Source organism: Carcharhinus amblyrhynchos, chromosome 2 (assembly GCF_965287045.1).
Source record: "Carcharhinus amblyrhynchos chromosome 2, sCarAmb.v2.hapA, whole genome shotgun sequence".
NCBI classification, from domain to species: domain Eukaryota; kingdom Metazoa; phylum Chordata; class Chondrichthyes; order Carcharhiniformes; family Carcharhinidae; genus Carcharhinus; species Carcharhinus amblyrhynchos.
In genome coordinates, this window is record NC_137325.1 from 32,266,136 (window position 1) to 32,281,792 (window position 15,657).

Below are 15,657 nucleotides of genomic sequence, written 5' to 3' on the forward strand. Positions count from 1 at the left end.
CTTTGGAAAGAAATGACAAGATTCCATTTGCTTTCCTTATTACTAGGTGATGGCTTAGTGATAGTATTACTAGACTATTAATTCAGAAGCTCAACTAATGTTCTGGGGACCTGGGTTTGAATCCTGCCACAGCAGATGGTGGAATTTGAATTCAATTAAAAAAAAAGTCTGGAATTAAGAATCTGCTGATGGCCATGAAACCATTGTTGATTGTTGGAAAAACCCATCTGGTTCACTAATGTCCTTTAGGGAAGGAAATCTGCCATCCTTACCCAGTCTGGCCTACATGTGACCCCAGAGCCACAGCAAGGTAGTTGACTCTTAACTGCCCTCAGGCAACAAGGGATGGGCAATAAATACTGGCCAGCCAGCGACACCCATGTCCCATGAATGGATAAAAAAAATTGCATACTAGTTCTCTGCGATTCATACGTGAGAGCATTCAGATCCCTCTGCACTGAAGCATTATGAAGTTTCTCTCCATTTAGATAATAATTTGCCTTTGTATTTTTCATACCAAAATGGATAACCTCACACTTATCCATGTTAAACTTCGTCTGACACATTTTACTCCATGCACTTAACCTAACCATATTCATTTGTAAGTTTCTTATATCATTATCGCAACTTACTACCCCAACTATTTTAGTGTAATCTGCAAATTTGGCTAGGGTACCTTTCCCTTTATCCAAGTCATTAACATGGATTGAAATAGTTGGAGCCTGAGGACTGAACCCTGTGGCACCCCACTAGTTACTTCTTGCCAACCCAAGAAGTATGCATTTATCTTGACTCTTTGCTTTCTGTTGGTTAACCAATTCTCTACCCAAGCTAATAAATTACCACTAATCCCATGTGAACTAACCTTGTGTATTAACCTTTTGTGTGGCATTTTATAAAATGCCTTCTGAAAGTCCAGATGCACTATATCTACAGGATCACCATTATCCATTTTGCCTGTTACATCTTTGAAGAACTCAAGCAAATTAGTCAAACCATTCATAAAACAATGATTACTCTGATGGATTGCTTTTTGACATTGTAAATGAACAGTTATTACTTCCTGTATAATGGATTATAACAATTTCCCAACAACAGATGTTAAACTAATTGGTTCAGAATTTCCCACATTTTGCCTCCCTCCCTTTTTGAATAAAGATGCTGTATTAACACTTGTCCAATCAACTGAAATCATTCCCGCATCCAGAGAACTTTGGAACATTGTAACCAATGGATTCATCAATCCCAATAATTTGCTCAGTACTTTTTCTCTAGTGATGATGATAGTTCTAAGTTCCTCCCATTCTACAACCTCTGCATTTTCTGTTACTATTGGGAAAACACTTGTGACCTCCACCGTGAAAACCGAGGCAAAACATATACTTATTGCCTCAGTCATTTCTGCAATCACAACTATTAACTCCCCAGCCTCATCTTCCTAGGAGCCAACATTCACTTTAGCTACACTCTTCCTCGTTATGTACTTAGGGAACCTTTTGTTGTCCGTTTTTATATTTTGTGCTAGTTTTCTTTCATAATTTACCTTTGCTCTTTTTATTACTTTTTTAGTGACCCTTTGTTGATCTATAAAAGCTTCCCAATCTTCGTGTGCCACTGACCTTTGCAATACAGAATGTCTTACTTTTTGTCTTTTTACGTTATCCATAACTTCCTTGCTTAGCCATGGAAGGACCACTGTTTTCTCTTTTTATTTTAGAATGGCAGCATTTTTAAATAAATAAATGTATTTGTTATGCAACCTTCAACCTACTACAGTGAAAAATAAAAGGGGAAGATGAGTACCATTTGATGAAAAACACTTGTATCCTTGTGAAACTCCTAATGAGCAAGGTACTGCCTCAGTAGTTGACTTGTTTTTTGACCAGTGGCTCTTGCCTGCAGTGGTGGTGGTGAGGGAAAATTGTTAGCCTCAAAATAAATTTATGGTTAACTGCAGGTGATCTTAGTTGTGCGTGTGTGTGTGTGTGTGTGTGTGTGTGTGTGTGTGTGTGTGTGTGTGTGTGTGTGTGTGTGTTTGCATATATATGTGTGGATGTTTAAGAGGCAGGATGCTGGAACATACAGCTATAACCTATAGAAGGTTGTATATTATCTATATACGTTATCTTTACAGCTTCACTACTGAATCCAATCTTGTATGGATGTAACATTGAATGTTAAGGTATTACTACAGTCCTTTAAATTTGTTTTCAAACCATTTTGCAGATGACTATTTAGAATTTATTCTCAATTTTATGCCATACAGAATATACAGGCAACAGTTTTAAACAGAACACACCGTATAGCTTGGAGGACAAGAATGGCAAACTTACATGTCCTTGTACTCCTTTAACACCCTGTTAGTATAGAAGGTAGCTGCATCATTCATTTCCTTGACATAAGGACCTGGCTTGGGGGCCTATGTTAACAATGGAAAAGGGTGCACAAAGAGGAGAAAATTGGGAAGGAAAAGAACACATTAGATTCAACAAAAAGTTGCTTCTTAACTTGATAGTGGTTAACAAACAGTAAAGCAGGTGCCTCTTAAAGCCTTGAAGTTTTCCTAGAATCATACAGCACAAGTGCATCATGCTTAGTCCAGCTCCCTGAAAAGTTATCTAATTCTCAAGAGACAATGTGAGTATAAAAATCAGGGAGATTAACATAGACAGAGAGGAAGTTCGGTTGTGGTCTGGCAGGCTTAAAAGTAGATAAATCTCCAGGGCTGGATGAAATGTATCCCAGGCTATTGGAAAACTGAAATGCCAGGATTTACAGATAAAGCCAATAAATACTTTTACAGGCTAACATCATCATGGAGTTCTAAAACCGTTTTATAAAGATTTCTATTCTGGTAAGCAGGACATTAAAGGTAACTACATTTTTAAAGTTTGCATGTTATCATTTAGTTGAAGGTAATTAATTCCTTAATTTGCTATTATGAAATGGTATATTTTGTAAGACAGCATTCTCAGAGTTGCTTCCCCAGTCTCTCAAATTCCATACCTATCATTTACAATCAACTCACACCAATGACAATCCTTTTCTGTGACAGCTGTCTTTTCTTTGACAGATGATAGATGCCTTACATTTACCACTGTCTACCCTAAATGACCCCTCCAGTCAAGAATACATTAGACTAATATCATCTGTCTTCTTTTGCTGCATTATACATAATACCATATATGTACATTAGACGGGGACACAATGGTACAAAATGTGGACTCTGGCCTTCCACCTCTGAAATATGGATTCAATTTCAATTCAGAGTGACAGGATGATAATCTCCTCTGTTTGATGACTCTAAGGATCCTTCACAGTGTGTTTTAGAAATCTTGAGCAGAATGGGCAGTCCAAAGATGTGCAGGTTAGGTTGATTGGTCATGCTAAGAAATTGCCCCTTTGTGTCCTGGGATGCGTAGGTTAGAGGGATTAGTGAGTAAAATATGTAGGGATATGGGGGTATGGCCTGGGTGGGATTGTGTTCGGTGCAGACTCAATGGGCCAAATGGCCTCTTCCTGCACTGTAGGATTCTATGATTCTAATGTTTTGGATAGCAATGTTTCCTCCCCTGCCACAAAGAAAAGTCAGCAGAGAATACAGCCCAACTCCTGACAGCTGCTTTGCAGCCACTTAATACTCAAGGGACATTAAGTAACACAGGGTGAATATTCCGCCCCATCCGGAGAGGAAGTATCACCTTGGTAAGCTGCCAGCCAATCTGATTGGGAGTGGTAGCCACTGCTGAGACTACACAGAGTCTCACTGAACAAAGTGCCAGGAATGTCTGGATATCACTCCACAGGGTCAAGAGAGGAAGGCTCAGGATGGCTTTTGAGGACAGTGGGGCCTGTTTCAAAGGGCCAGGGACTGAGGGGACACCTAGGATGAGGGATTAGCAGGGCAGCCCTTTGGTGGAGGGCCCAATCAGGAAAGGTGGAGGTGCCAAGTCAGGAGCAGGCAGGTAATGAGAGGGATACCTACAGAATTTTATGGACCCACCCCATGAGAAAACCTGTTGCCGGGGGATTCTAAAACGTTATCCTTCCGAGCAGTTCCTACAGCACAAACTGTCTTGAACTCAGCACTAGTGAGAAAGTTGGCCAATAAGCCACAAAGTGTGCTAGAGGAAATGGAAAAATTTCACCTTGGTGAAATGGCCATCTTCTGGTTGGGAATAAGATTAATCTGAGGTTGGGGTCAAACAGCAAGTTCAGGGTGGTTGCCGTTGAGCCACTGATTGCCACACATTCTGGACTGGTCCAAAATTTAAGCACTTAAAGTAAGTGACCAAACCACAGTTCTGTTTAGTAGCCCTGACACCCTTCATGAATAGAAGCAAAAAAAAGTCATGCAATACTGGGGCCAAATTTTGTGCTTTCAAAGATTGTATAAGTTTGCACCATGGGTGCCTCAGTGGTCCTGAATTTCCATTAATTTTCACGTTGTTCACGCCAACAGGTCTTGTTCTGATTTAGGAATTATCCACCAGTGAGGCAATTACGATTAAAAAACGCATTTCAGAAATCCAGCTCCACAATATTCAAATGACATCATGGCACAGTGGTTAGCACTGCTGCCTCACAGCACCAGGGACCCGGGTTCAATTCCAGCCAATGGGTGACTATCTGTGTGGAGTTTGCACATTCTCCCCATGTCTGGGTGGGGTTTCCAGTTTCCTCCTACAGTTCAAAGATGATTAGGGGGATTAGCAAAGTGAAAGCGTAGGGTTACAGGGATATGCCCTGGGTAAGCTGCTCTATTGGAAGAATTGGTGCAGACTTGAATGGCCTCCTTCAGCACTGTAGGTATTCTATCATTTTTTTGAAAAAACAGGACAAAACTGCATGTAGGAATTCCGAGTGAAAATAGAAACAAACTGACTGTGCCTGAGAATCAGTTTGCAAAGCTGGAACACTTGGCTGCAGTAGTGGAAATCTGAGACTCTCTTCCCTCAGAGGCTGGGTGAAATTTCAAAACTGAAATTGACAGATATATGTTATTAAGGGATATGGAACAAGTGGGAAAATGGAGTTGAACTATAAATCTAACTGAATGATGAAACAGCTTGAGGAGCTGAATGGTCTACTCCTTTCTTCTATGCCCAGAACTGCATTCTAGGTAATATTTGTAATATAAACAGAATCCATGTACTAGCCTTAAGTCTACAATCTGATCTCAGGGTTATAGACAACTTGAGATTTGCTTCTGTAGTGTGGAAAGTTAATGAGATTTGGTTCTTTATTTTAAAGCACTCATAGGGTTTCTTAAATTGACTAAGAGCATTTAAAAAAAAACACATGCATAACTGAACACAGGCTGATCAGGCAGACCAAGCTACTATCTACCATGCTGGAGCTTGGAGCCTCTGAACATCCCAATCAACCTACTGTATTAATTCAATGGAAAATCTTTCCACTTACCACTGCAACCCAACCCAGTGCTGCAATGCTCTCGCTAACAGCTGACAGGTGGTTAAAGAGCTTGCTGCCACGGTTCTTCTCTCGAAAATCCTGGATCTCCTGAATTCTGTCAGATATGGGTTTGAGAAGTGCATTCATCTCATTCTGGAATAGCGAACAAGATAAAATGTTAATATATTGTAAGATACAACGGGGCTGATATAACATGCCTCAGACCTGCAGTTTAGAGTACCTGTGCCTTACAAATCCTTGCATGCACATATTCGATGCCAGCTGTTAATATTTTGGCAGTTTAGATTTTGGCCAAAGCTTTTTTGTTTTTGCAGGGAACTAATTCAAATCATGACCTAATGCAAATTTAAAAACGTAATTTAAAGAGCATGAACATTCATTAAGCTAAAATTAACAAGCAAATGAAGCAGCTTTAAATTGAAAGAAAATGGATGGTCCTTTATAAAACAATGTAATAAGAAAAAGCTTTGAAAAAAAGTCTGGGATTTTTAGATTTAGTTATTTTCATTTAGGACATATTCCAAATGTTTACTGTTTGAGAAGGTACAAATCTAAGTTCTGAATATATAAGCAGCAATCTATAGAAAAGCCAAGCAATTTCTTGTGAGAAATATAACAAATCAATGCTGAATTTTGTTATTAGTTCTAAACACTGAGATGGACATGTGTTTTAATCAGTTTAGTAACATCTTATTGATGGCCAAAAGTACTTCGAACACCTCAATTTAATGTCACATTTGATCTTTCACCACCAGAAGGCAATACACTGCCATTAAAGTAATGAGCTTGTTGGCTTTAAAACATGATACAGTTAAGTACAAACAGCTAACGGAAGGTTGGACAGGCAACCCTTGGCACTGACCAGGATAGGGTAACAAATACTTAACATTTTCTGCAAAATACTGATGGTATTACGCTTTGAAGTATTTGCATGGTAAATGAATATAGCTGTCAAATTTGTATTATTTATTTAGTCAGTAAGTTCTGTGTAATTGTTTTGACTGACACTTACTAGATGAGCAGAGAGAATAATGGAGTGCATGAGATAAATTGTAGGCATACATGCAAACTGAAAACTCCTTCTTCATCCTCATACAAATATAGAAACAAGTCAATAATCAAGTCCTCTCATATAACTAATGACAATCCCTGTCTGCTTGTCCTGGAAAGAGATCCTGTTGTACTTTCTCTGAAGAGCAGCAATTCTCACTGGGTCTTGGTGGACATTCATTAATCAATACCACCAAGGCAGATTAAATGGTAGTTCTTTCCTCTGATCTTTAATGGTACTTAACTGTACACAACCTGACCACGACTTTTGCCTACCTTATAGTAACTGTACTGTAAAATCAGTTCATTGTCTGTACCATATTCTAGAAGCCCTGAGAAGATGAAAAACTCTCCATAAGTGCAAGATTTTAAAAAATCTTTAATATTTCCACATTGAGTGGCTTCTGCAGTGGAGACTTTGGTAGGACATGCACTACATGGCAGGAGATGTCAGTGCCATGGTGCAGGGCTTTGACTGCAGGAGCCTCAATGTCCCGGATCCTGGGGATGCCTGCCACAATCATTCAGGCAGAAGGGCTTGGAAGTCAGCAGGCCTCCTCAACTTCAGCTGTGGAACCTGGGGAGACACCTAGATCTGGTGGGACAGTGAGGAATATTAAGAAACCTTAGGCACTTAGTGGGCACTGGTGAATACAGGAACGATTGCAGTAAGGTCACCATTTTGTTCTGAATGTTTGTCAATAAATTTCACTTGGTTAGCCTCCGCCCGGTCTGTTCACACCATAAAGCTTGGGAGAACCACCACATTTATCCATTGCCTCATCTTTGTGGAGAGCGAGCTCAGTAGTACTATGTTCCTGCCACCCTCATGTCAGCCACCACTAAAGAAGGGCACTCCCTCAGCTGCGATACGGCACAAACCCAGAAAGGAGGAGATGGGAAGCGCTGCCTGCATGCCAGTCTTCACAACCCCTTCAAAGCAAGGGGTCTTCATTACCCCTCTCCTGAAATGGTGATTCTGGGACCCCAACCAGGGCCCTGAATTGAACCTATCAGTGTCTCTGAGCCTTCTCCGGTGCCCCTTTAGCAGTGCACGCTGCAGAGGTCTGAGTGCTTACCTCTGAAGCCCTCCTCAGTGGCAAGTGCAGCCAGGTTCACCCTTCTGTAGGCCTGTTGTAAATGGTGTCGGCGTGATATCCGAATGAGAGGGTAAGTCCTGGCAAAAGTGCTTGCTAACGACATGTTAAGTGCACATTCTGTGGTTCGGTGGTATGTTTCAGGCTACTCCACTGGCAAAGGGCCGGGAAGATCGGAACTCGGAAACACATTGGCATGGATCATGCCCTCTGGATTTTGAGCATGCGCTGCCATTCCCGCAGACAGAGAATGTGGGTTCAAGTTAACAGCTACAATTTTCCAAAAAAAAAAAGGACTAAATGTCATAATGAGAGAAACTGAGCAACCTGAGTGCTGGACTGAACTTGTCCCATGCTCATTTCTTTGGAGTGGTGAGTTGCATGCTATTTCTGAGAGGAAAGGAGGGGGAACTGGACTTAATCATGCTGGTGAGTCCAGCTGCAAAGCAATCAGGTACTGTTTTGGAAGGGCGACCTGATCTCTCAGTGCACTGGGAACCTTCTCCTTCCCTCCCGTTAATAGCAGCATGTTTCCCCACCCTCTCCTGGCAAGGATCACAGGGGGATTGGGGGACCTCCGAATGACCCTCGACATACCCTATCTTCACGCCCATCCCTTCATGATCCTTCCTTCAAGATCCACCCCTGCACGACCACCAGGCCCCACCCCCTTGACTATACACCACACATCGGCAGTGCCCAACTAGTACTGCCAGGATACCAGGTTGGCAATTCCAGAGTGCCAGGTGGGCACTGCCCAATCATGTCTCCGACCACCTGGGGACTTTTAAAGCCCTCCAAGCCTCCCAGCATGACCATCATGCTTGGTTTCTGCTAGTGCAGACCAGTGGTGATTCACGTTAGTTTCATGCCACGCCCAAATGTCAGAAGGTCTCAGTAGTTGGGAGAATTCAGCACTGGATCAGCTATCCATATTTAAATGCTACTTTAAATATGCTAATTGGCCTTGGGTGTTATCTGGGTGCAGTTGGTTTGTGCTATTAGAAAAGACTGGGACATTTGCAAACCATTTGATTTCAGGCACAAAACCAAATTTTTAAGCCCACATGCTATTTTCCGAGATTGGCGTGAAATACAACAGGTGGGGTGAGGTCGCAAAATTGCCCCCAACATTTCTAGTGCATATAATCCTTTTACAAAACTGAAGGGAATAGAAATATAATGAATTGTGTAATCGAAGGGGAGGTGGGGCAGAACGCAAGGTCAGGGATAAGTCAGAGTTAAGGAGAGATTGATAAATATGTCATGGAGATAAAATAAGGAAGTGTTGATGGTGCCATTAAGGACTGAAGAAGTGCTAATAATAGCATAAAAGCAAGACAGCAGAATGTGTTAATAGGAAAAATGTCAGTGCTCAGTGAAAGCAAAACTGAAGAACAAGTGACCACATGACCCTGTGGGGAAGGGAGGCTGTGTTGGGGCAAGCTAAGGGAACCAAAAAAACAATAAAAAGGGAGCTCAAGATGGATGGAAAAGTTTGCAATCTAAAGTTGTGGAACTCAAGGTTGAAACCAGAAGTTTATAATGTGCCTAACTGAAAGATAAGGTTTTGTTCTTCCAGTTTCAGTGGAGCATTACAGCAGGCTGAGGGCGGACATGTGGGCATAAGAGCAAGATACTGAGGTAAAATGGCAAGCAATAAGAAAGTTGGGGTCATGCTTGTGGATTGAACAAAGGTGTTCCATAAAGCTTTCACCCGGTCAGTTTGTTGTCTCCCCAGTTACAGGAGACCACATTGGGAGCAGCAAACACAGCAGACCAAATTGAAGAAGATGCAAGTGAAATGCTGCTTCACCTGAAAGGTATGTTTGGGCCTTTGGACAGTGAGTAGGGAGCGGATAAAGGATAGTTGTTATACCTTTGGTAATTTCATGGAAACATTGATGAAGGATGGCGTAATGGAAGAGTAGACCAAGGTGTTTGGGTGTTCCCAGTGGCAGGGGAGTTCAAAACCAGGGTTCACAATTTAAGGATATGAGATAAATCATTTAAGACTGAGATGAGGAGAAATTTCTTCATCCAGTGTGGTAAGCCTGTGGAATTCTCCACCATAGGAAACAGTTGAGGCCAAAATATGTGCATTTTCAACAAAGAGTTAGGTATAACTCCTGGGGCGAAAGGGGTTAAGTGGTATGGTGGGGGGGGGGGGGGGGGGGGGGGGGGAGAGCGAAGGGAAACAGGTTACTGAGTTGTATTAGTCATGATCATAATGAATAGTGGAGCAGGCTCGAAGAGCTGTCTGGCCTACTCCTGCTCCCATTTCCTATATTTTGATGGCATCATGCTGGAGTTGGTGGAAATGACAGAGGTTGATCCTTTGGAGGCTAGTGGGTGAAGATGAGAGAGACTCTGTCATGTTTCTGGGAAGGAGGGAAAGGGATGAGGGCTGAGATGTGGGAGATGGTAACTCTGTTTCTTTTTCCACCGATGCTGCCAGACCTGCTGAGTTTATCCAGCATTTTCTGTTTTTATTTTGGATTTCCAGCATCTGCAATATTTTGTTTTAAGGGCCCATTAATTGCTTTATAAACCCAACCCTGCTCTCTTAGAATGTTCAAAAGGGGTATAAGGAGTACAACATCATTTTTAAAAATGCAAATAAAGTAGCTGGCACAAAATAAATTTCTTGAGAACCTGGAATAAGGAGGTTGTCTTATGAAGACTGGCTGAATAGGTTGAGTTTGTTTTCACTGAAGTTTACAAGAGTGAGGGGTGACTTGATGGGAGTATACAAGATCCTGAATGGTCTTGAGAAGTTGGACATGGAAAAGATGTTTCCTCTTGATTGAGTCCAGAACTAGCAGGCTTTTAAAATTAGGGTTGCTCTTTTAGGACAAAGATGAGGAAAAAAATAAATTCTCTCAGAGTTGTTGGAATTCTCTGCCTCAAAAGGCAGTGGAAGCAAGGTCACTGATTACTTTTAAGGTGGAGGTAGATAAATTCTTGTTAGGCAAGGGACTCAAAGGCTTAAGGAGTAGATGGGAATGGGAATTTAAAACAAAATCAACCATTACCTTATTGAATGGTGAAGCAGGCTCAAGGGCCAAATGGCCTACTTTTGCTCCTATTTTGTATGTTCATATATTTCAGTTGAAGCACTTCCCATTATTGTAAGCGTTATTCTTCCTCTATTCCTGACCTGCAGTGCATGTAACAGAAATTGGTGGGAAATGCTTTGTGGAATGCTTCCAATGATCAAGTTCCCAGCAGACTCGTTATCACATAGGGCTACCACCCTTGTAAAAGAGAAACAAGAAGTATATCCTACACTGATTGTTGGAATTAATCAGTAAAAAAAAAAATTAATTGCCACAACTTAAACAAGATGGCAGACATTTAACAGTTAATAGTTTAGCAACTGCAGTTGTTCCTTCATATCCTTAAGAAAATATATCTCCAGTGCCATTAAACAAACGGTCAAGTGCACAGATTTTTTAAAAATTCCTCTAACTATAAATTACCCACCTTCCACAATTCATCTATAAATATAACCTAATTCACAGATTTAAAATTCATTTTGATATTTAGTGAACAGATTCTACCTTTTAATGAGAAAATGTAACTTTGGTGTCCAAGATGATCCTCATTTATATTGAGTACTTCACTGTAGTGTACTGTATTATAGTGGGGTCCCTGTAAATTACTGAAAATTGAGGAAACTTCTTTAATAGGCAGGCAACCAAGTGGCATAGATTGAAAATTATTTCTGGTGTGTTAAAGAGCGGAGGCTGGAGATTGATGTGTATCCTCCTACGCCATGGCACAGAACATAGGCACAGTCCTTCGTCCCATCTGCCTGTTCAGGCTTATTTAAAAGATCACATGGCATAATTTGAAGCATAAGACTACTCCAGTGTCCAGACCAACAATTATCTTTGATTATCATGACCAAAACTAATTAACCGACAATCTCATTCTGTGCATGGACTTCAATGGTTGTCAGGTTTTACGAGACAGTGGCTATCCACCTGGTTGTCAGCTGTGATAAACTTTTGTCACATGGTGAGAACATAAAAACTGCTGTATTAATAGAAAGTACATTTTTTCAGCGTGATTTCTATGCACCAAAAGTGCCATCCTCCCTGTAAAACTGAAAACTCATTACAGTATCTCCTAATCCAGTTCTTGTACAAAAACATATCACTCTTATCTCCCACAGCTTCATTTTCTCCAACAATCGACTGTTTTTAAAACTCTGAACTTGGTATCACACAGCTATTAACACAAAAACAAAATACTTCAGGTGCTAGAAACCTGAAATAAGAATAGAAAATGCTGGAAATGTTGAGCAGTTCAGACAGTTATCTGTGGAGTGAAAGAACAAAGTTAAAGAGCTGAACTTTTGCCACAGAGGCAGAAAACAGGAGCCAGATTTATTTTCAGGTCAGAAACCTGCCTTCAATGGGAAGCATTATTAAAGTTCTGATTTTCAAGGGGTTTAGAGGTCTTGACAGAAGGATGGGGCATCCTTTACTAGAGGATGGCAGAAGGAGACCACTGTGTTGCAAGGAGCACTAAGTGGAACAATGGAACGTCTTCTTACTTTCTCTATCTATAGTTGCCTTATTTTGGACGGTATAAACTAGACATCTATGACTCCTTTTATTGCCTCTGTGATAGGGAAAGTAGTAAGAGGTGGTGAGAGAGAAAATAGGAATCTTTACGTTGAAGGCAAAGCTTACTTCATTGACGGTAAGTGATTAGGTATTCCAGGCTGCTTCTTCCACGCACGTGCTAGCACAGGTATCTCAACTCCCTTTTATGCATGCCCCTCAGCCTGGGTCAGGTGGGCTAAGTTGAAATATACCTGGATCAGGGGATCCCTAACATTCCTGGCATCCTCACAAGCCCTTCCTGTCTTGAGCTACGCCCATCTATCCCACTGTGCTGCTGGGGCACCTCTTCATTTAGCATCATCTTGCTTTGCCTCCAGCTTCTCTTTTCTCTCACACTTCCTTTTCCTAGTGTTCTCCTGACGAGACGTCCTCAAGTCAGTTGTCCTCAAGGTCCACATCTCTCTGGATGGCCATGTTATAGAGAATGCAACAGACCATCACAATGACCAAAACCCTTGCTAAAGTGTGTTGAACAGCACTACCCGACAGCTGCAGGAAGTACATTGCCAGAAGCCCAACTGACTCCTCAATGGTTGTTGTGTTGAGCATCTAGCACTGAATGTATCCCCCCTGGGTCTCTGCCTGGGGCTCCTGTAGAGGGGTCAATAGCCATGTCTCCATAAGATATTTACTGGCACCTAGGAAAAATCCAGGAACTTTGAGGACTTGGACTGAAGATTTGAGACAGCCTGGACTTGCAGAGGATGAAAGAGTCATGGGAGCTGCCAGGAAAATGATTGCACACATGGGGGAAATGTTCATTGTCATCACAGACCAGTTGGACATTGAGGAAGTGGAAGCCCTTCCTGTTGATGGATCCCACTTGCTGAGCACTCAGTGCCTTGATGGGCATGAGTGGTGACCAAGTGTTAACGTCTGGCTTTCTGACCAGCCCAGAACAAAGAGTAGGACAGACAGTCAGATCTAAGAATGCTACAGGAGAAATAAGGAAGATACGTGGGTCAGTATATTTAGCCCAATAAACAGAAGAGCAGGCCATGTTTTGTTATTTTCTATAATGAGGTTTACGCAATTAAGCCAAAATAAGGCAAGATTTACCAGAAACGTCAAGTTGAGCACTATTTTAACAATAGTAGAGTAAACCAACATTGTTTCGTACTCAGCCTCATTTCACTAAAGAGTGAATCCTTCTTTTCCCTATTGATCTTCCTTTATATTCATTAAGTCCCAATTTTAACTCTGGACTGAGTGATGTGACATTTTCCGCAGACTGAACCAGTTTGGAAGAGTTTCAGACTGCAGTGGTAAGAGAGTTCAGTTTTTTGTTTTCTTTATGCGGCCAGAAGGAGCAGACATTCCAGTCAGGAAGAGAATTGGGCAGCGTGTTAACGAAGCTTAAGGAGTTAAAACAACCTGGGTCACATTTCTTTAGCAGCATACCTATTTCCAAGTGACTGTTCCATCCATTGCCCAAAACCACCCTGGAATTAAAATCATGTTTGTGTTGTTAGAGAATTGAAAAAAAGTTTAATGGTTTCAAAGGGCAAGATCAGTGATTCAGCTACCGCAAATAGATGGGAATGAAGTTTGTGAAGTTAATATGTATAATACGAAGGAAATTGATGGAAGTAAAAATGATCAGCTAAAGAATGGAAAAATAAGATAACAGGAAGATTTTTTATGTGAAGAAGAAATTGATTTGGAGGCAGGGCTGGGACCCTGAGTTAATGGAAAAAGGGTTAATGTATGAATTATTAACCAAACACAAGTGGATTACTTTGAGAAGGAACTTGATAGCCATTAGCATAGCTTTGATTCAAGGACATATATGATAGAAAATTGTTTAAAAGTACATGATATCAGACACGTCAAACATCTTGGAGGTGTTCACAGCAAGATATAGCAATGGAGTATTCAGGAGGAAGGCTCATAAGAACATAAGAAATAGGAGCAGGAGTAGGCCATCTAGCCCTTCGAGCCTGCCCCGCCATTCAATAAAATCATGGCTGATCTGTCGTGGCTCAGTTCCACATTCCCGCCCTCTCCCCATAACCCTTAATCCCCTCTCTTATCAAAAACCCATCAACCCGCGTCTTAAAAATATTTAGCGAGGTAGCCTCCACCACTTCAACGGGCACAGAATTCCAGAGATTCACCACCCTTTGAGTGAAGAAGTTCCTCCTCAACTCTGTTCTAAACCGCCCCCCCTTTATCTTGAGGCTGTGCCCCCTAGTCCTATTATCCTTTCTGAGCGGGAAGAGTCTCTCCACCTCTATCCTATCCATCCCATTCATCATCTTATACGTCTCAATGAGATCTCCCCTCATTCTTCTAAACTCTAATGAGTACAAGCCTAGTTTATTCAGCCTCTCCTCGTAGCTCAACCCCCTCAACTCCGGCATCAGCCTAGTAAACCTCCTCTGCACTCCCTCCAAGGCCAAAATATCCTTGCGTAAGTACGGCGCCCAAAACTGCACACAGTACTCCAGCTGTGGCCTCACCAATGCCCTATACAGCCGCAGCAAGACCTCCCTACTTTTATATTCAATCCCCCTCGCTATGAAGGCCAGCATCCCATTTGCCTTCCTGACCACCTGCTGCACCTGCAAGCTGGGTTTTTGCGACTCATGCACAAGGACCCCGAGGTCCCTCTGCACCGTCGCCTGCTGCAGTTTTTCGCCACGTAAGTGATAATCCTTCCTACCATTATTCCTACCAAAGTGGACCACCTCGCACTTGCCAACATTAAATTCCATTTGCCATTTCCTGGCCCATTCGCCCAGCCTATCTAGATCCTTCTGTAGACTCTCCACACCCTCCGCACAATTTGCCTTTCCTCCAATCTTGGTGTCATCAGCAAATTTCGACACCATACACTCGGTTCCCTCCTCCAGATCATCTATATAAATGGTAAATAGCTGAGGCCCCAGCACCGACCCCTGAGGCACTCCACTAGTCACCATCCGCCAATCCGAATAGCACCCATTGACCTCCACTCTCTGCCTCCTATTTGACAACCAATCCTCTATCCACGCTAACACCCTACTCCCAACTCCCTGTCCCCTGACCTTCTGCAATAACCTCCTGTGAGGTACCTTGTCAAACGCCTTCTGAAAATCCAGAAAGAGCACATCCACCGGCTCTCCTCTATCCACCGCCCTAGACACATCCTCATAGAACTCCAGTAAATTTGTCAGACACGACTTCCCTTTAACGAAACCGTGCTGCGTCTGCTCTATCAAGCAATTCCTCTCAAGATGCCTCGCTATTTCATCCTTGATGACGGATTCTAACATTTTACCTACAACAGACGTTAAACTAACCGGCCTATAATTCCCTGCCTTTTGCCTGGCACCTTTCTTAAACAACGGCGTAACATTAGCCGCTTTCCAATCTAACTTCTCACATTAGACAATAAATTAATCCATCATTTCCCTTGAAATTGTGAAAAATGGCACAATCTGTTCTAACATCAG

The 15,657-nt window shown here is 42.0% G+C and overlaps 1 protein-coding gene across 1 annotated transcript in view; it reads right to left on the bottom strand.

Annotated features, from left to right (window-relative positions):
- cap2 (cyclase associated actin cytoskeleton regulatory protein 2) overlaps positions 1-15,657 on the bottom strand; it is a 206,793-nt gene that overhangs the window by 52,486 nt on the left and 138,650 nt on the right. The window contains exons 5-6 of the mRNA XM_080204145.1: positions 5,425-5,568; positions 2,334-2,419 (exon numbers count right to left, since the gene is read on the bottom strand). Of these exons, the coding sequence (XP_080060271.1) occupies positions 2,334-2,419; positions 5,425-5,568 (230 nt within the window). The remainder of the gene's footprint in view (positions 1-2,333; positions 2,420-5,424; positions 5,569-15,657) is intronic.